The 23,246-nt window shown below is 46.7% G+C and overlaps 1 protein-coding gene across 1 annotated transcript in view; it reads right to left on the bottom strand.

Annotated features, from left to right (window-relative positions):
- LOC138771312 (uncharacterized) overlaps positions 1-20,104 on the bottom strand; it is a 36,946-nt gene extending 16,842 nt beyond the window's left edge. The window contains exons 1-15 of the mRNA XM_069950935.1: positions 19,965-20,104; positions 9,298-9,512; positions 5,975-6,109; positions 4,800-4,940; positions 4,626-4,707; positions 4,406-4,538; positions 3,888-4,022; positions 3,602-3,705; positions 3,362-3,486; positions 1,875-1,987; positions 1,620-1,757; positions 1,422-1,524; positions 1,241-1,341; positions 967-1,137; positions 742-881 (exon numbers count right to left, since the gene is read on the bottom strand). Of these exons, the coding sequence (XP_069807036.1) occupies positions 742-881; positions 967-1,137; positions 1,241-1,341; positions 1,422-1,524; positions 1,620-1,757; positions 1,875-1,987; positions 3,362-3,486; positions 3,602-3,705; positions 3,888-4,022; positions 4,406-4,538; positions 4,626-4,707; positions 4,800-4,940; positions 5,975-6,109; positions 9,298-9,508 (1,832 nt within the window). The 5' untranslated portion in view covers positions 9,509-9,512; positions 19,965-20,104. The remainder of the gene's footprint in view (positions 1-741; positions 882-966; positions 1,138-1,240; positions 1,342-1,421; positions 1,525-1,619; positions 1,758-1,874; positions 1,988-3,361; positions 3,487-3,601; positions 3,706-3,887; positions 4,023-4,405; positions 4,539-4,625; positions 4,708-4,799; positions 4,941-5,974; positions 6,110-9,297; positions 9,513-19,964) is intronic.
- Positions 20,105-23,246: the final 3,142 nt, after the last annotated feature.

Below are 23,246 nucleotides of genomic sequence, written 5' to 3'. Positions count from 1 at the left end.
ATCTACCGGTTTGAGATGTAGTTTATAAATGCGGGTGTAGTTAAGAGGTGTGGCTTACAACTGTAGGGGGGGTAAAGGGTGTGGTATATAAACGCAGGTTGGATTAGGAGGTGTGGCTTATGACTACAGGTCATATTAAAAGGTGTGGCTTATAGATGAGGTTTAAAGGTTTGGTTTATACATGAGGGGTGGAGTTTGGTGGTCTGTCTTATAAATGAGGGGTGGGGTTTAGAGGCATGGCTTATAAATGAGGGTGTGGTTGGAGGTGTGGTTTATAAATGAGGGGTGTGGTTGATAGGTGTGGCTTATAAATGAGGGGTGTGGTTTGGAGGTGTGGCTTATAAACAAGGGGTGAGGCTTATAAATGAGGGATGCAGTTTGGAGGTGTGGCTTATAAATGAGGGTTGGGTTGGAGGTGTGAGGGGTGTGGTTTTGAAATGTGGCTTATAGATGAGGAGTGGGGTTGAAGGTGTGGCTTATAAATGAGGGGTGTGGTTTGGAGATGTGGCTTATAAATGAGGGCGTGGGGAGGGGGTTGGAGGTGTGGCACAAAATATACATTTGTGCTTAGGAAATGTAACTTTGGGGAAGGGGAAATAGAGAAAGTGTGTTGTCAGGGGCAGTAGATGATCGGTTTGGACTGCTCATGTCCCAGACGCCCTCGTGAGGGGTGAGGTGGTGGAGCTGGAGCCTCCTTGACTGTACAAGTCCCGGTAAGAATCCTTGTAGCTGCCTCAGAACCGCGTCTCCTTATCTGACGAGATGAGACCATCCTTGGCTTTTACCGCCAACGCTCCACCTTTCCAGGATTCACTGAAATCCGAGAGATATTTTTTGGGCTGCGGAAGGTCGGAGTGTGGGGTGACGAGCTGCTTCAGCCTCTGGAAGGTGGAGACATGGTGTAAGCATCCATGTATACATTATATATACGCCACAATGGTGCCCGATACCCATTCAGACTGTTACCTGGGTGAATGGACCTTTTGTCCTCAGCATGATATAAACGGCATACACTGGTATACAGATCATGGAGGAGATGGCCATAAGCCAGCCAATGGCGTAGCCCCAGGGTGGGTACACGTAGCGGTTATTGTACTTCAGGGGCGTGTACTTGATGAGGGAGAAGAGGAACGTCCCCTGAGGAAGAAGAACTAGATGAGATGGCAGAAGACAGGACAACACAGTCTGAAGATCCAAATAGGAGACAGGGTCTTGTGATAAAGTCACCAGGAGGACTCACCAAGCACACTGCGGGGGTGGCTACCAACCAACAGTACTTTACTATTGGCCACGGCCGGTAGCCAATCATGTCTTCTATATTATCATAGAAACGGTCAGCACCTGAGAGGAATGGGAACCACCGTGAATCCTAACGCCCTCTGGCAACTTGAACCTGCGTATTTTCTTTACCCCAGACTCACCATAAACCCAGGCAACACAGATCACTTCAAAGATGGCAACGCAGAGCAGGCAGGTACCACTAGCTGCATAGTAGTCGAATAGCTGGAAGACGTACATTCCCCCCTATGAAGAAGTAGAAGCGACCTGGTCAACAGAAGACCAACATTGTGGATGTGGTAACCTACATGTCTCCATCATGGTTCTCATCATTACTATACCTCAGTAAGGAGGATAAGGCCTAACAGATAGCAGATAACAGCGATGGCCAATATGAGGAATTCTCGTCTGTACTTCTTCCGAAACACCTCAGGGAACATGTCCACGATGGCGGTGACCAGACTCTCCACACAGACAAACTGGACAAGAAGATTTAAAGGAAATTTAGTATCTGTATTAAACCAATAACAAGTTGACCAAAAATAATTGACAGCCATTTCATACTCTACTCAAACTCAACTCTTTGCAACCAATACCTGACTGTCAAGACCCAAGAAGATGAGCATGAGGAAGAAGAGACAAGACCAAAGAGGGGACACCGGCATCATGGTCACCGCTTTTGGATAGGCAATAAAGGCTAGACCAGGACCTATGGGACAAAGAGCACAAGGAGGATTCTGAAATCTGGTGAGATAATGATGAAACATATGACACTACAGGGTATTGCATATTAAGGAAATTTCTGGATGTTCCCCCCTCATGAGAGTTACAATGGTCTCCTCTTCATCAGTTTTAAGTCAGTTTTTAAACTAATGGTCTCCAATCAAGGTTCTTCCACACATGGCCTCCATTAAAGGTTTTTCAACAACAGGTCTCACATCAAGGTTCTATAACAGAAGTGGGATTCTACTACAAGAGGTCTCCAATCAGGGTTCTTCTACAAGGAATCTACATCAAGGTTCTACTACAAGAGGTCACTAATCAATGTTCTACTACAAGAGGTCTACAGATAGGGTTCTACTACAAGAGGTCTACAGATAGGGTTCTACTACAAGAGGTCTATAGACAGGGTTCTATTACAAGAGGTGTACAATCAAGGTTCATCTACAAGAGGTTTACAACCATAATTCTTTTACAAGAGGTCTACAATCAAGGGTCTACAACAAGAGGTCACCAATCAAAGTTCTACCACAAGAGATCACCAATCAAGGTTCTATTACAGGAGGTCTAAACTCGAGATTAAACTACAAGAGGTCTCCTTTTACAAGGAGTCTACATCAAGGTTTTGTGCAAGAGGTCTTCAATCAAGTTTCGTCAACAAGATGTCTACAATAAATGTTCTACTAAAAGAGATGTATAATTAAGTTTCTTTTACAATAGGTCTACAATTAAGATTTCTGCCACAAGAGGTCTATAGTCAAGGTTCTTCTTCAAGATGCCTATATTTAAAGGTTCTTCTACAAGAGGTCTCCAAGCAAGGTTTTTCTACATAAGGTCTCCATTCTTCTACAGGAAGAAATCAAGGTTTTTCTAAAAGAGGTCACCAATCAAGGTTCTATTACAGTAGGTCTAAAATCGGGATTCTACTAGAAAATGTCTCCAATCAGGGTTCTTCTACAAGTAGTCTACAAGTTTCTTCAACAAGAGGCCTATAATTACGGTTCTACTTTAAGAGGTTCTATTGCAGGAGGTCTAGAATCGAGATTCCACTACAGTAGGTCTCAGAACAGGGTTCTTCTAAAAGAGGTCACAACAAGGTTCAACTTTAAAAAGTCTATAATCAAGGTTCTTATACAAGAGGTCTATAATCAAGGTTCTTCTACAAGAGGCCTACAATCAAGACTCTAATACAAGGTGCCTACAATTGAGACTATACTACATGATACCTACAATCAAGGTAATACTATGAGAGCAATACCATCAAGTTGGGTCCCTCTTCTCCATAGACTCTACAACAGCTGATTGGTCTGATTTCCAACTAAGATAATTCTCCTCATAAATATTAATGAACCCTTCAACTTACCAGACTCAGCCACCTGTGAAATATGGACTCCCTGCTCCCGCGCCATGAACCCCAGAACTGAAAAGATGGCAAATCCAGCCACAAAGCTGGTGATACTGTTCAGGAAACAGAGAGAAATGCAGTCCCTGAAGATGAAGAGAAGGAAAGACAATGGTCACATACATATGGGGGCACTACATTAGTGGATGAGTCCAGATTAGTCCAGATTAGATGTCCGTGGACCTGTGAGAGCTCATATACCTGTAACAGTTGTTGTTGTATTTATTGTAGCTGCCCAGCGCCGTCAGGCAACCTTGACAGATGGCGTAGGAGAAGAATATTTGGGTCCCAGCATCCATCCAGACCTGTTATGTAGACAAAGCTCAATTACCCATATTGTCATGAAACACCCCAATACCATCCACTATAGCTTACCTAAGATAATCATTTGTGATACTGTCTGCTATGGTGTATCTAAGCTACTCATGTGGAACATCATAGCCCCCCACCCCACAGTGTTTTGATCACTGCCCATGACCCACCTCACCTGAGGGTCCGTGAGCCTTGAGATGTCAGGTTTCAGGTAAAACACAATTCCCTCGTATGCTCCAGGTAGTGTTACCCCTCGAATCAGCAGGATGATGAGCATCACATAGGGAAACGTGGCTGTGAAGTATACCACCTGGCCAGTATAGAGAACACGTGGTTACATATCATGTCATGTACAGCTTCATGACAATGCTTCTTCTACACAGATGGCAGGGTCTAGCGACCCCTTGTGATGTCATCAGACAAGTGGTTGTCCAATTAGGGTGTGGGAAGATATATATTGGAGCTTCCCCCTTCAGAGACCCCCACACTTTGCCCTAAAGTACAGAGCTCCTAGAAGTCCTAGCAGTCCCCTTTTTTCCATAAATACTGGGCATCCTGTTAGTCCCCATAGCGGTACCCTTATATAAAAAATGAGGGAACCTATAGTATAGAAAGGGGTTATCCAGTCACCACTAGCCCTGTCCTGGGGCCCTTTTGTGCCCAAAATAAAAAAGATTTAGTGGCCATGTTCACCTTTCCAGTGGATTTGACCCCTTTCCAGATGCAGAAGTAGCAGATGATCCAGGCCAGAAGAAGACACAGAGCAAGCTCCCATCTGATGGACCCCATGTGCTCGATCCCATCAGACAGGCCCAGCGCTCTCTTTCTAGATGTAAAGGTAGAGATCATTACTTTACAGATCTATAGGGACACAGCCCTCCATTACACTCCTACATAACATGGACTGACTTACTCCCAGAATTCCACAACAGGGGATGTAGCATTGGCGGACGCTGTATAATTCTCAGAATAGACAAGGTCATCAACACAATTTACTGCCGAGAGAGGTAAAGAGAACTTAGTATCCATCAAAAGGAATGGCGTCTCCTATGTTATGTACTGACCCTTACACATTAGGTCTCCTTACTTGTGTTCCAGGTGTGGTTACAGTGAGCCCACGGGAGATCAGCTGTAAACGAACTGAAGAGGTAAAACAGCGCCCAGGCCAGGATGACAATGTAGTAGATGTTCAGGTAGCTTTCAATCACCTGTGAGGCATAGCCAATACCTAATAGAGAGGAAGTTTCGTATAGTATATGGGGTACACAGCAATATAATTCACTTTGAGGCAATCGCAGACCCCATTACGGTTCCTTATTTTACTGATTCCAGCTTCAGATCAGCATATACTCTATAGAACTACAGTCACACTATAGATATCTGTCAGCACCATTCCATCTGTCTTCCCCATACACATAACACGCATGTTTTTAACCCTTTAAGAGCCATCTTTTTTTTTCTACAATTTTATTGACATTGGTTTTGGTGGCACAGGTTTCTTAAGGGACTAGACATGATACTGTGTGATCATTATAAAGTACACTGCAATACTAATCTATGATGAAAATACAGGGGGAGCAACTGGAGATGCCATATAGAGTCCAGCTGCCTAAATTCTGCAGTCTTCATTACCCATGATATCTAGGGGGCTGAATGGACAAGATACAAGTTATTTCAGATAGTCCTTGGATATTAATGTATTTACAGATTAAAGAGACTTTTAAAAATTAAATAAAAAAAAAAATAAAAAAAATCAGTGTTGGCTGCAATACCAGTACCTTCCATTAGATGGCGATAGGGGCACACATCTTCCAAGTAAAGCATAAATCACAACAAATTGGTAAAGTGTGGAAAAGTGGGAAAAGCTAAAATTTTCGAGGTAAATAAAATTCTGAGACTGCAGATGAGTCACCTGGGGGCGGGGGGGAGGGGGTAATATGATAGTAAAGATCCTGGGGTCACCAGAGGGCGCTGTTCACAACCTGCTCAGTTATGCCCCCCCATCTCCTCCCCCCACCCCCATAATAGGCATTTATCAAAAAATTCTATTAGAAAGTAACAATTCGAGGCTTCTGCTGGTGTGAACAGGCCCGAGCTGTGTGCAGGAATGAGGTCATCCCCCTGACTGCGCCGCCGTCCTCATTGATAGATGGTGACCAGGAAGATGCTGCCAGCGTCTTGGTTTCTATGGCTCTTTGCCCCATCAGGTCGTGTGAAAGTGGGTGAGGGAGCTGCACGAAGAATGGGGCACACAATACGAACCTTCAAAGAGGGGGCAGATCTTCCGCCACGCCGTCACCCCTCCCTGGCTGGTGTACTGGCCCAGCGCTGTCTCCAGGAAGAACACCGGAATACCGCAGGTGAAGAGGAAGATGAGGTACGGGATGAAGAAGGCTCCTGGCGACACAAGCACACAACACGGTCACCGTATACTGCCACAGTGTGCCGCCATCTACAGCCGTCCGACACCACAACTTATCCTGTATATATACATACACACACACTGTGTTATTGGGGCCCCATAGTTCATTGCAATATTTGGGTCCTGCCGGCCACTGTACATTATCACTATCTAAGCACTATATGGCGCTATATTTTTAGATGGTGAATGGAGGCTGTATGTAATATACAATATACTGTATTAGCTGTGTACAATGTTATTGCAGTCATTGGACTTTGTATGGAGATAGCATTTGGACATTGTACAGTGTTTAGTATCTGAGCACCATGTGGCGATATAATAGATGGTTTCTAGATATTGCTTATAGCAGTATCATTTGAGTACTGTACTTTGTTATTACATCACTGTACACTGAGCACTGTATGGCGCTATTATTAGTGTGGCGGATGGATATTACAGTATATATATATATATATATATATATATATATATATATATATATATACACACAATGTAGTATTATACAGGCTCTGTATTTTATTACCATATCTGAGCACTGTATGACGCCACTATTTGGTGAATGGATACTGTCTATGATAGTGTTTGGGCTCTGTATGGAGACTTTATTCACAGGGTAAGTATCTGAGCGCTATAAGGCAATACTTGGGTACTATATGTTATGTGGGTCATCTAGTGAGATATATATTAGTTATCAGGGATATATACTATATACAGCGTTGAACAATCCCCCCCCCCCCTCCGCCATCTTTAATGATGTGATATCATCTATATCTGTCAGTATGATAAATGCCCCCGATACCCCATTGTGCCCTCCCCCCATCTATCTACAAATGATCCCACAGTCCATATAACAATGTTGGGGGTAGTGGACGCCACAATGTGTGGGCCCAGCGTTCATAACAAGATGTCTTATTTATCCCGAACAAGTGAGAATAAGCCGCCCCCACCCATCCCCACCCACCCCGGGCGGCTCAGCATTAACCTCTTCAGCCCCAGAACGCAGCTGTCTTCCGGATATGTTATATCATAGGCAGCGTCTGCAGACAGAAAAGGGTTAAAGAAACCCCATCTCTCCTCACCCCCCAACTCCGCTCCCCCGCCCCCCTAAAAAAAAAAAAAGAACAATCTTGAAAGCAGCGGAAACTTGGAACAAAACAGGCTGAGAAGTGATCCGGAGCTCCATTCTTCCCCCTAACGAAGTGTGAAGCGAGCGCCGACTCCCCGCGGACTCACAAAGGGTCAAACCCGGCTCCCATGGCCGTCCCATCCATCCGCGCTCAGCGCTGGCAGCCATGACAGAGCAAGGGGTTAATTCATTATGTATCACGCTGTCTGGCCGCGGCTGATTAATAGGCCCTATAAATAAGTGGGACGCCCGGGGGCCACCGACCTACGACCCCAACAATGACTTCAATGGATGACAAATGCTGGGAAATCTGCCGCTGTCACCGCTGCACTTCTCCGGCCATTATCTGCTGAACCCGACCGCCCCGCGGTGTGAGGGACACAAGAGGCGCTGATCGCCATGGGACTCGGTGTCTGGGGCCGCGCACAGGGAGGCTGCTCCGCCATAGATGTCAGTGTCAGTCAGTACTGCAGCTCTCGCATTCTATACCGCATCATATACAGGATTCTATACAAGATTATTCTATATAAGGTTCCATAGGAGATTCTATACAGGACTCTAAAGAAGATTCTACAAAATATTCTATAGGAGACTCTATACAGGACCCTACACTACATTCTATATAATATTCTATAGGAGACTCTATACAGGATCCTATACTACATTCTATATAATATTCTATAGGAGACTCTATACAGGACCCTACGCTACATTCTATACCGTATTCTATAGGAGACTCTATACAGGACCCTATACTACATTCTATATAATATTCTATAGGAGACTCTATACAGGACCCTACGCTACATTCTATACCGTATTCTATAGGAGACTCTATACAGGACCCTACACTACATTCTATACCGTATTCTATAGGAGACTCTATACAGGATCCTATACTACATTCTATACCGTATTCTATAGGAGATTCTATACAGGCCCTACACTACATTCTATATAATATTCTATAGGAGACTGTATACAGGACCCTACACTACATTCTATACCGTATTCTATAGGAGACTGTATACAGGGCCCTACACTACATTCTATAGGAGACTCTATACAGGACCCTACACTACATTCTATACCATATTCTATAGGAGACTCTATACAGGACCCTACACTACATTCTATATAATATTCTATAGGAGACTGTATACAGGACCCTACACTACATTCTATATAATATTCTATAGGAGACTCTATACAGGGCCCTACACTACATTCTATACCGTATTCTATAGGAGACTGTATACAGGACCCTACACTACATTCTATATAATATTCTATAGGAGACTCTATACAGGGCCCTACACTACATTCTATACCGTATTCTATAGGAGACTGTATACAGGACCCTACACTACATTCTATACCGTATTCTATAGGAGACTGTATACAGGACCCTACACTACATTCTATATAATATTCTATAGGAGATTCTATACAGGACCCTACACTACATTCTATACCGTATTCTATAGGAGACTCTATACAGGACCCTACACTACATTCTATATAATATTCTATAGGAGACTCTATACAGGACCCTACACTACATTCTATATAATATTCTATAGGAGACTGTATACAGGACCCTACACTACATTCTATATAATATTCTATAGGAGACTGTATACAGGGCCCTACACTACATTCTATACCGTATTCTATAGGAGACTGTATACAGGACCCTACACTACATTCTATATAATATTCTATAGGAGACTCTATACAGGACCCTACACTACATTCTATATAATATTCTATAGGAGACTGTATACAGGGCCCTACACTACATTCTATATAATATTCTATAGGAGACTGTATACAGGGCCCTACACTACATTCTATATAATATTCTATAGGAGACTGTATACAGGATCCTACACTACATTCTATACCGTATTCTATAGGAGACTGTATACAGGGCCCTACACTACATTCTATACCGTATTCTATAGGAGACTGTATACAGGGCCCTACACTACATTCTATACCGTATTCTATAAGTCTCGTGTGCCGTATACTCACCTCCTCCGTTCTTATAACACAGATACGGAAACCTCCAGACGTTTCCCAGTCCGATGATTTCACCGGCGACGGACAAGACAAACTCCACCTTGTTGCCCCATTGCCCCCTGTCCTCCATCTTGGCCTCTGACTTTGGACTCTCCGTCGGGGCGAAGAGGATCTCTGACTTTTCGGCCCCGTTCCATCCGTCCTCGCAGCTCTTCCGTCCCATTGCCCTGTGGGGAGACGAGAGGGTGTTACTGACAGTCAGCTGGTGCCGGCCATGACATCAGGGACTGTATGGAGTGAATCGGCTCATTCATCAGTCACATTCCACATGAGGATGATGCCAGCGAGTGACTGCGGCCTCCATACTGCCTGGACGCTACAGGCCGGAAGCCTGAGGCTGCACTACTGACACATTTCAATCAGGTGCAGTGTTGTCATGGAGACCTAGTGTGGATCGCTTTACTGCCCTGACATAAAGCTGGTTTCTGTCATGTATATTGTGGCCTCCTGACATATTAGGAGGCCTTCTCTCATATACACCATGTTGCCTAGCAACCAGTAGACTTCCTGCCTGGGTGACCACTTCTTACACGTATAGCTATGGGTGCTGTAGTAGTCACAGGAAGTTGTGTCGCTCTCCGTGCCCCCGGCTCCTCTCAGGTCTCCACCATTAGTAGGAAGAAGAACACTGGACGCCAAATGAGGAAAGGAAAGCGGAAAAGGTTCAGAAACCGGATTGTGAGAGATTTATGGAGACCTGAGAGGATGGCCGGGGGTAGTGCAGCACATGGTCAGCTCTGCTATGCCGAAAATCCACCCAAACCGGATCATGTGACTACAGAGAGAGGATTATCCCCAACCCCCCGCACCCCAAGGTTGTGTATAGAAGCAGCTCGGCCCAGGACCATGAACGGCCATCACAAGAATCACATGGACACTGAGCGAAACCGCATCACACCGCCAGCAAACACCGAAACATCGACTACTGCACTACTACAACTCCCACCGTGTCATACAGCTGACCTCATGTGTGATACTGTGTATTTCAGCCTATCATGTGGGATACTGCCAACTTAGCTGTGTATCTAAGCCTATCAAGTGTGATACTGTCTCCTGAGCTGTGTATCTAAGCCTATCAAGTGAGATACTGTTTGCCGAGCCAGTGTATCTAATCGTGTGATACAGACTGGTGTTGGTCTTAAAGGGGTACTCAGGAGGGAAAAAAAATCATCGGACAGTTATAAAAATTTGTAAATTACTTCTATTTAAATAAAAATCTCCAGTCTTCCAGTACTTATCAGCTGCTGTATGTCATGCAGGAATTGGTGTATTCTTTCCAGTCTGACACAGTGCTCTATGCTGCTACCTCTGTCCATGTCAGGAACTGTCCAGAGCAGCAGCAAATCCCCATAGAAAACCTCTCCTGCTCTGGACAGTTCCTGACATGGACAGAGGTAGCAGCATAGAGCACTGTGTCAGACTGGAGAGAATGCACCACTTCCCGCAGGACATACTGCACCTGATAAGTACTGGAGGACTGGAGATTATTAAATTAAATTCATTTGCAGACCTGATGCCACAGATCTTTGCCAGCTGTGCACATGTACACTACATTCTGCTCACAATTGGCTCCAGATGTGAGGACATACAGGTCATAGAGATGGGAATTTAAAGGGACAGTACATATGGTGGGGGGAGGGGAGGGGTGCGTGAGTTATTAGGATCAGGATTGTTAGTAAAACAGGGCTGAAGGGCAAGGAATCCTGACCTCCTAACCTGAGATATTAGGAGGGGTCAGAGGTCAGGACCTCTGCAGTTATTACTGTGTGACCCCTCTTTTCTATGTGCACTTATTTTAGTAATCAGGTAAGACGTGCTGGGGCTTATAGTCCGACACCGCTGTCCGTCTCCCTCACACTGCTGCACATTGTATGGAGGAATCCATGCAGAGCTATGTCAGGTATGTAAGTACTGCTGAGTCATGGCCTGGGGGCGGAGAGAGGCTGATAACAGAGAGCAACAACAGGGAGAAGAGAGCGGCTGATAACAGAGAGCAACAACAGGGAGGAGAGCGGCTGAGAACAGAGAGCAACAACAGGGAGGAGAGGGGCTGATAACAGAGAGCAACGGGGAGAAGAGAGCGGCTGATAACAGAGCAACAACGGGGAGGAGAGCGGCTGATAACAGAGAGCAACAACGGGGAGAAGAGTGGCTGATAACAGAAAGCAACAGGGAGAAGAGCGGCTGAGAACAGAGAGCAACAACGGGGAGAAGAGAGCGGCTGATAACAGAGAGCAACAACAGGGAGGAGAGCGGCTGATAACAGAGAGCAACAACAGGCAGAATAGAGCGTCTGATAACAGAGAGCAACAACAGGGAGGAGAGGGGCTGATAACAGAGAGCAACAACAGGGAGGAGAGGGGCTGATAACAGAGCAACAACAGGGAGAAGAGAGCGGCTGAGAAAAGAGAGCAACAACGGGGAGAAGAGCGGCTGATAACAGAGAGCAACAACAGGGAGGAGAGCGGCTGATAACAGAGCAACAACAGGGAGGAGAGCGGCTGAGAACAGAGAGCAACAACAGGGAGGAGAGCGGCTGATAACAGAGAGCAACAACAGGGAGGAGAGCGGCTGATAACAGAGAGCAACAACAGGGAGGAGAGCGGCTGATAACAGAGAGCAACAACAGGGAGAAGAGAGCGGCTGATAACAGAGAGCAACAACAGGGAGGAGAGTGGCTGATAACAGAGAGCAACAACAGGGAGGAGAGCGGCTGATAACAGAGAGCAACAACAGGGAGGAGAGCGGCTGATAACAGAGAGCAACAACAGGGAGAAGAGAGCGGCTGATAACAGAGAGCAACAACAGGGAGGAGAGTGGCTGATAACAGAGAGCAACAACAGGGAGGAGAGAGCGGCTGAGAACAGAGAGCAACAACAGGGAGAAGAGAGCGGCTGAGAACAGAGAGCAACAACAGGGAGAAGAGCGGCTGAGAACAGAGAGCAACAACGGGGAGGAGAGAGCGGCTGAGAACAGAGAGCAACAACGGGGAGGAGAGAGCGGCTGAGAACAGAGAGCAACAACGGGGAGGAGAGCGGCTGAGAACAGAGAGCAACAACGGAGAGGAGAGCGGCTGATAACAGAAAGCAACAGGGAGGAGAGCGGCTGAGAACAGAGAGCAACAACGGGGAGAAGAGAGCGGCTAAAAACAGAGAGCAACAACGGGGGGGAATGGCTGAGAACAGAGAGCAACAACAGGGAGGAAAGCGGCTGAGAACAGAAAGCAACAACAGGGAGAAAAGAGCGGCTGAGAACATGATAGATGTAATGATGCTCTCTCCTCCCCGTTGTTGCTCTCTGTTATCAGAGAGAGCAAGCTAAAGATAGATAGATAGATAGATAGATAGATAGATAGATAGATAGGAGATAGATAGGAGATAGATAGATAGGAGATAGATAGGAGATAGATAGATATATAGATAGGAGATAGATAGGAGATAGATAGATAGATAGATAGATAGATAGATAGATAGGAGATAGATAGATAGATAGGAGATAGATAGATAGATAGGAGATAGATAGGAGATAGATAGATAGGAGATAGATAGATAGGAGATAGATAGATAGATAGGAGATAGATAGATAGATAGATAGATAGATAGATAGATAGATAGATAGATAGCTAGATAGGAGATAGATAGGAGATAGATAGATAGATAGGAGATAGATAGATAGATAGATAGGAGATAGATAGATAGATAGATAGCTAGATAGGAGATAGATAGGAGATAGATAGATAGATAGATAGATAGATAGATAGATAGGAGATAGATAGATAGATAGATAGATAGATAGTAGATAGATAGATAGATAGGAGATAGATAGATAGATAGATAGATAGATAGATAGATAGATAGATAGATAGCTAGATAGGAGATAGATAGGAGATAGATAGATAGATAGATAGATAGATAGGAGATAGATAGATAGATAGATAGATAGATAGTAGATAGATAGATAGATAGGAGATAGATAGATAGATAGATAGATAGATAGATAGATAGGAGATAGATAGATAGATAGATAGATAGATAGTAGATAGATAGATAGGAGATAGATAGATAGATAGATAGGAGATAGATAGATAGATAGATAGATAGATAGATAGATAGATAGATAGGAGATAGATAGATAGGAGATAGATAGGAGATAGATAGGAGATAGATAGATAGATAGATAGATAGATAGATAGATAGATAGATAGATAGTAGATAGATAGATAGATAGATAGGAGATAGATAGATAGATAGATAGATAGATAGATAGGAGATAGATAGATAGATAGATAGATAGATAGATAGTAGATAGATAGATAGGAGATAGATAGATAGATAGATAGATAGATAGATAGATAGATAGATAGGAGATAGATAGATAGATAGATAGATAGATAGATAGGAGATAGATAGATAGATAGGAGATAGATAGATAGATAGATAGGAGATAGATAGATAGATAGATAGATAGATAGATAGATAGATAGATAGGAGATAGATAGATAGATAGGAGATAGATAGATAGATAGATAGATAGATAGATAGATAGGAGATAGATAGATAGGAGATAGATAATAGATAGATAGATAGATAGATAGATAGATAGATAGATAGATAGGAGATAGATAGATAGATAGGAGATAGATAGATAGATAGATAGATAGGAGATAGATAGATAGATAGATAGATAGGAGATAGATAGATAGATAGATAGATAGATAGGAGATAGATAGATAGATAGGAGATAGATAGATAGATAGATAGATAGATAGATAGATAGATAGATAGATAGATAGATAGGAGATAGATAGGAGATAGATAGATAGATAGATAGATAGATAGATAGATAGATAGGAGATAGATAGATAGATAGGAGATAGATAGATAGATAGATAGATAGATAGATAGATAGATAGATAGATAGGAGATAGATAGGAGATAGATAGATAGATAGATAGATAGATAGATAGATAGGAGATAGATAGATAGGAGATAGATAGATAGATAGGAAATAGGAGATAGGAGATAGATAGATAGAGACCCCTGTGTGTTCCCCCAGTTATATATAGCCCCCCCGTGTGCTCCCCCAGAAGTATATAGACCTCCTGTGTGCTGCCCCAGTTGTATATAGACCCCCTGTGTGCTCCCCCACAAGTATATAGAACCCCTGTGTGCTCCCTTGAGGGTATTTAGCCCCCCTGTGTGCTCCCCCACTTGGATATAGACCTCCTGTGTGCTCCCCCACTTGGATATAGACCCCTGTGTGCTCCTCAAGTAGTATATAAACCCCCTGTGTGGTTCCCCCAGTAGTATATAGACCCCGTGTGCCCCACCAGTATTGTATAGACCCCTTGTGTGCTGCCCCAGTAGTATATAGACCCCCTGTATGTTCCCCCAGTAGTATATAGACCCCTGTGTGCCCCACCAGTAGTATATAGACCCCTGTGTGCTCCCCCAGTAATATATAGCCCCCCTGTGTGCTCCCCCACTTGGATATAGACCTCCTGTGTGCTGTCCAAGTTGTATATAGACCCCATTCTGCTGCCCCCAGTAGTATATAGACCCCTCTGTGAAGCCCCAGTTATATATAGCCCCCTGTGTGCTCCCCCTGTTATATAGCCCCCCTGTGTGCTCCCCCCATTTATATAGACCCCCGCTGTGCGCTCCCCTCGTTAAACAGACCCCTGTGTGCTCCCCCTCCCATATAGTATATAACACAATAAAACAAACACTTATACTCACCTGGGTCCGGGCGTCTCCTCTTCTCTTCACTCTTGTGGCCGTAGGAAGGGTTTTCCCTGAGATCACAAGAGGCCGCACTCCCCTTGTCCTGGCACCGATGCTCCAGTGATGTCACTGCAGCACCGGCACCACAAGGACAGAGCGGCCACTTGTGACCGCAGGGAAAACCCTTCCTGCGGCCACAAGAGTGACTGACAGGAAGGGAGCCAATGTCTCCCGCCCTGTCAGTGCCCTATGAGCGCTCATTACGAGTGCTCATAGTTACATAGTTAATACGGTTGAAAAAAGACACATGTCCATCAAGTTCAACCAAGGAGGGGATGGATACAGGGAAGGGGGAGGGGTGATAGGTTGTATACATACAGGGAAGGGGGAGGGGTGATAGGTTCTATACATACAGGGAAGGGGGAGGGGTGATAGGTTCTATACATATGCATATGCATTTATATTATTTTGCTCTAAGAACTTGTCTAGCCCTGTTTTGAAGCCCTCTACTGTTGTTGCTGTTCAGATGGCAGCTGGGAGAGGGGCAGCAGCCCTGTCCAGCTGTCTTGAGCACAAGAGCGGGGCGTGGGGGCCCCCCTGGATGTTGGGGGCCCCAAGCGATCGCTTGGGGTGCTTGGTGCCAAAGACCGCCACTGATAGTGGCTGTATATAGATAGTGGCTGTATATAGATATAGATAGTGGCTGTATATAGATAGTAGCTGTATATAGATAGTGGCTGTATACTGATCACCTACACATGTATAATCTCCTATCACTTTCCATCCTGACAGTCACCCGGCGTCTTCTCTCCTAGACGCCGGGTGATCAGTGGACGGAGCGATGTGATTGGTCGGTAGATGTGACTGACCCCCTGTCTGATCCGGACATTATAGCTGTATATTATGTTATGGCCGCCTCGTTCTCCCACCATATTACACTGTGATATAATAGAGAGCAAGGTGCATTGTGGGTGACAGAGCGGTCACCTGGTCATTCACCCCACAGATCACACACACATGGCTCCGCTTGTATCTGGGCCTCACACAGGGGAGGTTGTCACCCAGCTTTCCTGCAGTCCTGACACACTGCAGTGCAGTACCTCAGGCTGCCTGTAGGAGCGCTATGGCTGCGCTATGAGTCATATGGAAGGTTACAGTTTAATACACTGCTCCTTGAGGTTATGGTTGGTATTGCAGTCTATTATAAAACTCTAGCAATAAGGGTTAAGGGCGCATTAACCCCCTGTGATATAAGGGCCTGTCCATGGGGGCGCACACCACGTCAGTCCTCCTGATGATGGACAGTATAGTCAGCAGTGACCCCCGGACTGTCCATGGGGGTGCACACCACGTCAGTCCTCCTGATGATGGACAGTATAGTCTGCAGTGACCCCCTGTGATATAATGGCCTGTCCATGGGGGCGCACACCACGTCAGTCCTCCTGATGATGGACAGTATAGTCAGCATTACCCCCCTGTGATATAAGGGCCTGTCCATGGGGGCGCACACCACGTCAGTCCTCCTGATGATGGACAGTATAGTCTGCAGTGACCCCCTGTGATATAATGGCCTGTCCATGGGGGCGCACACCACGTCAGTCCTCCTGATGATGGACAGTATAGTCAGCAGTGACCCCCGGACTGTCCATGGGGGCGCACACGTCAGTCCTCCTGATGATGGACAGTATAGTCAGCATTACCCCCCGGTGATATAAGGGCCTGTCCATGGGGGCGCACACCACGTCAGTCCTCCTGATGATGGACAGTATAGTCAGCAGTGACCCCCTGTGATATAAGGGACTGTCCATGGGGGCGCACACCACGTCAGTCCTCCTGATGATGGACAGTATAGTCAGCATTACCCCCCTGTGATATAATGGCCTGTCCATGGGGGCGCACACCACGTCAGTCCTCCTGATGATGGACAGTATAGTCAGCAGTGACCCCCTGTGATATAAGGGACTGTCCATGGGGCGCACACCACGTCAGTCCTCCTGATGATGGACAGTATAGTCAGCAGTGACCCCCTGTGATATAATGGCCTGTCCATGGGGGCGCACACCACGTCAGTCCTCCTGATGATGGACAGTATAGTCAGCAGTGACCCCCTGTGATATAAGGGACTGTCCATGGGGGCGCACACCACGTCAGTCCTCCTGATGATGGACAGTATAGTCAGCAGTGACCCCCGGACTGTCCATGGGGGCGCACACCACGTCAGTCCTCCTGATGATGGACAGTATAGTCAGCAGTAATCCCCTGTGATATAAGGGACTGTCCATGGGGGCGCACACCACGTCAGTCCTCCTGATGATGGACAGTATAGTCAGCAGTGACCCCCTGTGATATAAGGGACTGTCCATGGGGGCGCACACCACGTCAGTCCTCCTGATGATGGACAGTGTAGTCAGCAGTGACCCCCTGTGATATAAGGGCCTGTCCATGGGGGCGCACACCACGTCAGTCCTCCTGATGATGGACAGTATAGTCAGCAGTGACCCCCGGACTGTCCATGGGGGTGCACACCACGTCAGTCCTCCTGATGATGGACAGTATAGTCTGCAGTGACCCCCTGTGATATAATGGCCTGTCCATGGGGGCGCACACCACGTCAGTCCTCCTGATGATGGACAGTATAGTCAGCATTACCCCCCTGTGATATAAGGGCCTGTCCATGGGGGCGCACACCACGTCAGTCCTCCTGATGATGGACAGTATAGTCTGCAGTGACCCCCTGTGATATAATGGCCTGTCCATGGGGGCGCACACCACGTCAGTCCTCCTGATGATGGACAGTATAGTCAGCAGTGACCCCCGGACTGTCCATGGGGGCGCACACGTCAGTCCTCCTGATGATGGACAGTATAGTCAGCATTACCCCCCGGTGATATAAGGGCCTGTCCATGGGGGCGCACACCACGTCAGTCCTCCTGATGATGGACAGTATAGTCAGCAGTGACCCCCTGTGATATAAGGGACTGTCCATGGGGGCGCACACCACGTCAGTCCTCCTGATGATGGACAGTATAGTCAGCATTACCCCCCTGTGATATAATGGCCTGTCCATGGGGGCGCACACCACGTCAGTCCTCCTGATGATGGACAGTATAGTCAGCAGTGACCCCCTGTGATATAAGGGACTGTCCATGGGGGCGCACACCACGTCAGTCCTCCTGATGATGGACAGTATAGTCAGCAGTGACCCCCTGTGATATAAGGGACTGTCCATGGGGGCGCACACCACGTCAGTCCTCCTGATGATGGACAGTATAGTCAGCAGTGACCCCCGGACTGTCCATGGGGGCGCACACCACGTCAGTCCTCCTGATGATGGACAGTATAGTCAGCAGTAATCCCCTGTGATATAAGGGACTGTCCATGGGGGCGCACACCACGTCAGTTCTCCTGATGATGGACAGTATAGTCAGCAGTGACCCCCTGTGATATAAGGGACTGTCCATGGGGGCGCACACCACGTCAGTCCTCCTGATGATGGACAGTATAGTCAGCAGTAACCCCCTGTGATATAAGGGACTGTCCATGGGGGCGCACACCACGTCAGTCCTCCTGATGATGGACAGTATAGTCAGCAGTAATCCCCTGTGATATAAGGGACTGTCCATGGGGGCGCACACCACGTCAGTACTCCTGATGATGGACAGTATAGTCAGCAGTGACCCCCTGTGATATAAGGGACTGTCCATGGGGGCGCACACCACGTCAGTCCTCCTGATGATGGACAGTATAGTCAGCAGTGACCCCCGGACTGTCCATGGGGGCGCACACCACGTCAGTCCTCCTGATGATGGACAGTATAGTCAGCATTACCCCCCTGTGATATAAGGGACTGTCCATGGGGGCGCACACCACGTCAGTACTCCTGATGATGGACAGTATAGTCAGCAGTGACCCCTGGACTGTCCATGGGGGCGCACACCACGTCAGTCCTCCTGATGATGGACAGTATAGTCAGCATTACCCCCCGGTGATATAAGGGACTGTCCATGGGGGCGCACACCACGTCAGTCCTCCTGATGATGGACAGTATAGTCAGCAGTGACCCCCTGTGATATAATGGCCTGTCCATGGGGGCGCACACCATGTCAGTCCTCCTGATGATGGACAGTATAGTCAGCAGTGAACCCCTGTGATATAAGGGACTGTCCATGGGGGCGCACACCACGTCAGTCCTCCTGATGATGGACAGTATAGTCAGCAGTGACCCCCTGTGATATAAAGGACTGTCCATGGGGGCGCACACCACGTCAGTCCTCCTGATGATGGACAGTATAGTCAGCAGTGACCCCCTGTGATATAATGGCCTGTCCATGGGGGCGCACACCACGTCAGTCCTCCTGATGATGGACAGTATAGTCAGTCGCTCCCCAGACTGAAATGGCTGATAACAGGGAGCTACAGTCAGTATATGACCAAGTGGCATAACCTCCAGGAACCTATAGGAGTGCTATAGATAAAGTCATGTCAGGTTATAGTATTGCACATTGCCCCTTGAGGCTGTGGTCGGTATTGCAGTCTATTATAAAATCCTATGCACTATGATAACTTGATTCCCATCCCTTAAAGGGGCAGTAACCTCAGTGATATAAGACGTGAGATGAAGACGCTACAGTCAGGGAACTACACAGTGCATTTAGCTCTGCAGCCTGGACTGAGGTGGTAGTGTCTCTTTAAATGCATTAGGTGGGTCAAAGGTCAGAGCAAGCAGCAGGGGCAGTGCAGGGTCAGGACCAGTTCATAGGTCAGCACTGAGAATAGCTGAGGGGTCACCAGGGAACACAGCACTGCATCCAGCTGCACAGCAGATCCAGATGTAGTGTCCTTTTAAGACTTCCCTAAGCTTCCAGTTACATATAGAGTAATGTAAAGTATACCGACCTCAGCAGAAGAGCCCCCCTCACAGCAGCACAGAGGACAGCAGCGGTGGTGACAGCAGTGGATGATAGGAGTCCTCTGATGTCTCATGTACAGAGCAGCCCTGCTCCCGGCCACCTCCACCACTAATGGATCTGACTATAAAACAGAGGAGGCGGGGAGAGGAGGAGGAGGAGGCAGGAGACCGGACCTCTAAAAGAGAGGTTACAGAGAGGTGATTACAGCACAGCCTCCACACTGCCCCCTGCAGATCAGATGGGAAATGGCGCAACTGCACAGGTAATAAGGCCCTCGAAATGTGCGCCATAATAATGTACTGGCCAATCAGGAGCCAGTACACCCTATATCATACTCCAGAGCTGCACTCACTATTCTGCTGGTGAGGTCACTGTGTACATACATTACTGATCCTGAGTTACATCCTGTATTATACCCCAGAGCTGCGCTCACTATTCTGCTGGTGGGGTCACTGTGTACATACATTACATTACATTACTGATCCTGAGTTACATCCTGTATTATACTCCAGAGCTGCACTCACTATTCTGCTGGTGGGGTCACTGTGTACATACATTACATTACATTACTGATCCTGAGTTACATCCTGTATTTCTTTTATTAAAATTTTAAACATAACAATAAATAAATACAGAAATAACACACCATATACCATATCTGACCAGAACAAGACAATAAATAGAAAAATGAAACCATAACATAAAGCACCGGTCCATCCCCGCACTCATTCTTCCACACATACAACCCATATACCTATATACAATATATACACCCATATACCTATATACAATATATACACAATATAAACTATTTAGCTAAACATATTAATAAACTATATACACTACTATATACAAACCTATATATACACTACTATATACTATACACCTATAAACACACCTATATATACCACTATATATACACCTATATAACTAACTAATTGTGAACCCCCTGGCCCAGTTGCATTGTGCACAACCTAATATACCACCGACATAACTCTACTCAACCCAACACCAACTAAACAAGTCATCACTACACAAATAAACTAAAACTAAACAAGACACAATGCAAAATAATAACCTACAACAATACATATAATATTTTTAAATTTTTTTTTTTTTTGGCCCTGAGCTGGTCCCGCATCCCATGCCCCCAGTACATGATCACGGACGTCCATGAACCAGCCCAGGATTTTATATATATGTAAAAGTCCCAACAAAGTCCCACAGAAGCCCCCTCCCCCCTTTTACCCACCACCCAACCTATCACTAAACCCGAACCCCAGGTGCAAACAAAACATATATAATATATACAGTATATACAATTTATACAAACATACAAAGATAATCACAAAGACAATCACAATACACAAACTTTTGAAAAAAAAAAATATATAACATACTAAACCCAACAATAATGAGACTTCTCAGCCCCACACACAGCCCGAAAGCCCAAGTTCAGCGCCTGCAAGCCCTATACTCCAGTATCTCTACAGCACAAAACAAAAGACTAATGTGCCAGCATCAGCCCACCACCAGGAGAGGAGACGCAGGCTAAGGAACCTTATAGGCAAAGCCCCTCCAAAGACAAGAGGCCCTACCAGCCCCCAGCCTCTCGTACTCCAGAGAGCGCACCTTCACCAGGTCACCGAGTGTGCCCCTAACCACCTCATCCACAGGGAGGATTTTACGCTGCGTCGACACTAAACACCGTGCACTCCACGTGTGGTACCTGACCACTATGCTGACTAGGAATAAAGTGCTCCGGTCCCAGCCACCAAGGTTTCTGAATGCTCCATAGGCCCATTCCGCATAGGAGAGGCGGACCAACCTGGGCCACCCGATGGAAGCGCCCACCCTGTTGTAAACCTCTGTATTAAAGGGACAATGAAGCAGAAAATGCTCCATGCTTTCCAGCATGCCTCCACACTCCTCCCGGGGACATCCCCGATCCTCAGAGCTCCTGCACTTCAGATTGTCCCTCACATACAGTTTCCCATGGAAGCAGCGCCAAGCCAAGTCCCAAAACTTCAAGGGGATCCTGATGGAATTCAATAGGCCCAACCCAACCTCCAGATCCCGACTTGGGCAATCCTTGAGCGCCAGCGGTTTTTGGAAATGGGACGACAGGACCCTATTGTCAAGGAATTTCCTCGACAGAGTCCTAATCTCCCACATCCCCAAACCCCACCGACGAATGACCTTCAGAACCAGGGTAGCATAAGCCGGAAGATGCCCGTGTGGTGTGCGGAGATCCTTCACTTGCCCTCCTGTCTCCCATTCCTGGAAGAAAGGCCGAAACCATCCCTTACAGGAGAATACCCACGGAGGAGCCCTCTCTTTCCAGAGGTTTGCAATGTTGGTCTTAAGAAAGGTATTCACCAGGAACACCACGGGGTTGACCATACACAACCCCCCTTGTCTCCTCGTACGGTAAGTAACCTCCCTCTTGACTAGGTTCAGTCTATTCCCCCATAACAGTTGGAAGAACACACTGTAGACCCGAGTCCAGAGAGGTTCTGGCAAAATGCAAACACTGCCCAGATATATCAGCAAAGGGAGCAGGAAAGTTTTGATCAGGTTAACCCTTTCCCTGAGGGTCAAAGACCAACCCTTCCACTGATCCACCCTCTGAGCGGCGATCTTAAGCCTGCTGTCCCAGTTTTGTTTGGGGTAATCCCCTTGGCCGAATTCGATGCCGAGAACTTTTGCAAACTCCTGGGGCTCTGGAAGGGTGTCCGGGAGATCAAATCCAGGATCTCCACCTCCCAGCCAGAGACTCTCACACTTATCCTGGTTGATCTTGGACCCAGATGCCTCTGAGTAGCGCTCCACCTCTGACATCACACACCGCACCTCCTCTTGCGAGGAGACGAATATGGTGACATCATCGGCGTACGCTACCACCCTCAGAGTGGAATCCGGCACCGCAGGGTCCATTCTCACCCCTGCCAACGGTCCACAATCAATCCTCCTAAGGAAAGGATCAATTGCAAACACGTACAACAGTGGGCTCAAAGGGCAACCCTGACGGACACCAGACCCAACCTCAAAAGAGCGGCCAATCCAACCATTCACAAGCGGGAAACTCTCTGCCCCTGTATACAAGGTCTTAAGCCAATCAACAAAAACCCCCGGCAGGCCATATCTCAGAAGGACAGACCAGAGGTACTCGTGGTTAACCCGATCAAACGCTTTTGCCTGATCCAAGGACAGCAAGTACCCCTTCCAGTGACCCGCCCTACCCTGCTCCACAGCCTCCCGGACACCG

Source organism: Dendropsophus ebraccatus, chromosome 1 (genome assembly GCF_027789765.1).
Source record: "Dendropsophus ebraccatus isolate aDenEbr1 chromosome 1, aDenEbr1.pat, whole genome shotgun sequence".
Classification (NCBI taxonomy): domain Eukaryota; kingdom Metazoa; phylum Chordata; class Amphibia; order Anura; family Hylidae; genus Dendropsophus; species Dendropsophus ebraccatus.
This window is presented reverse-complemented; position numbering and strand designations above follow the sequence as displayed.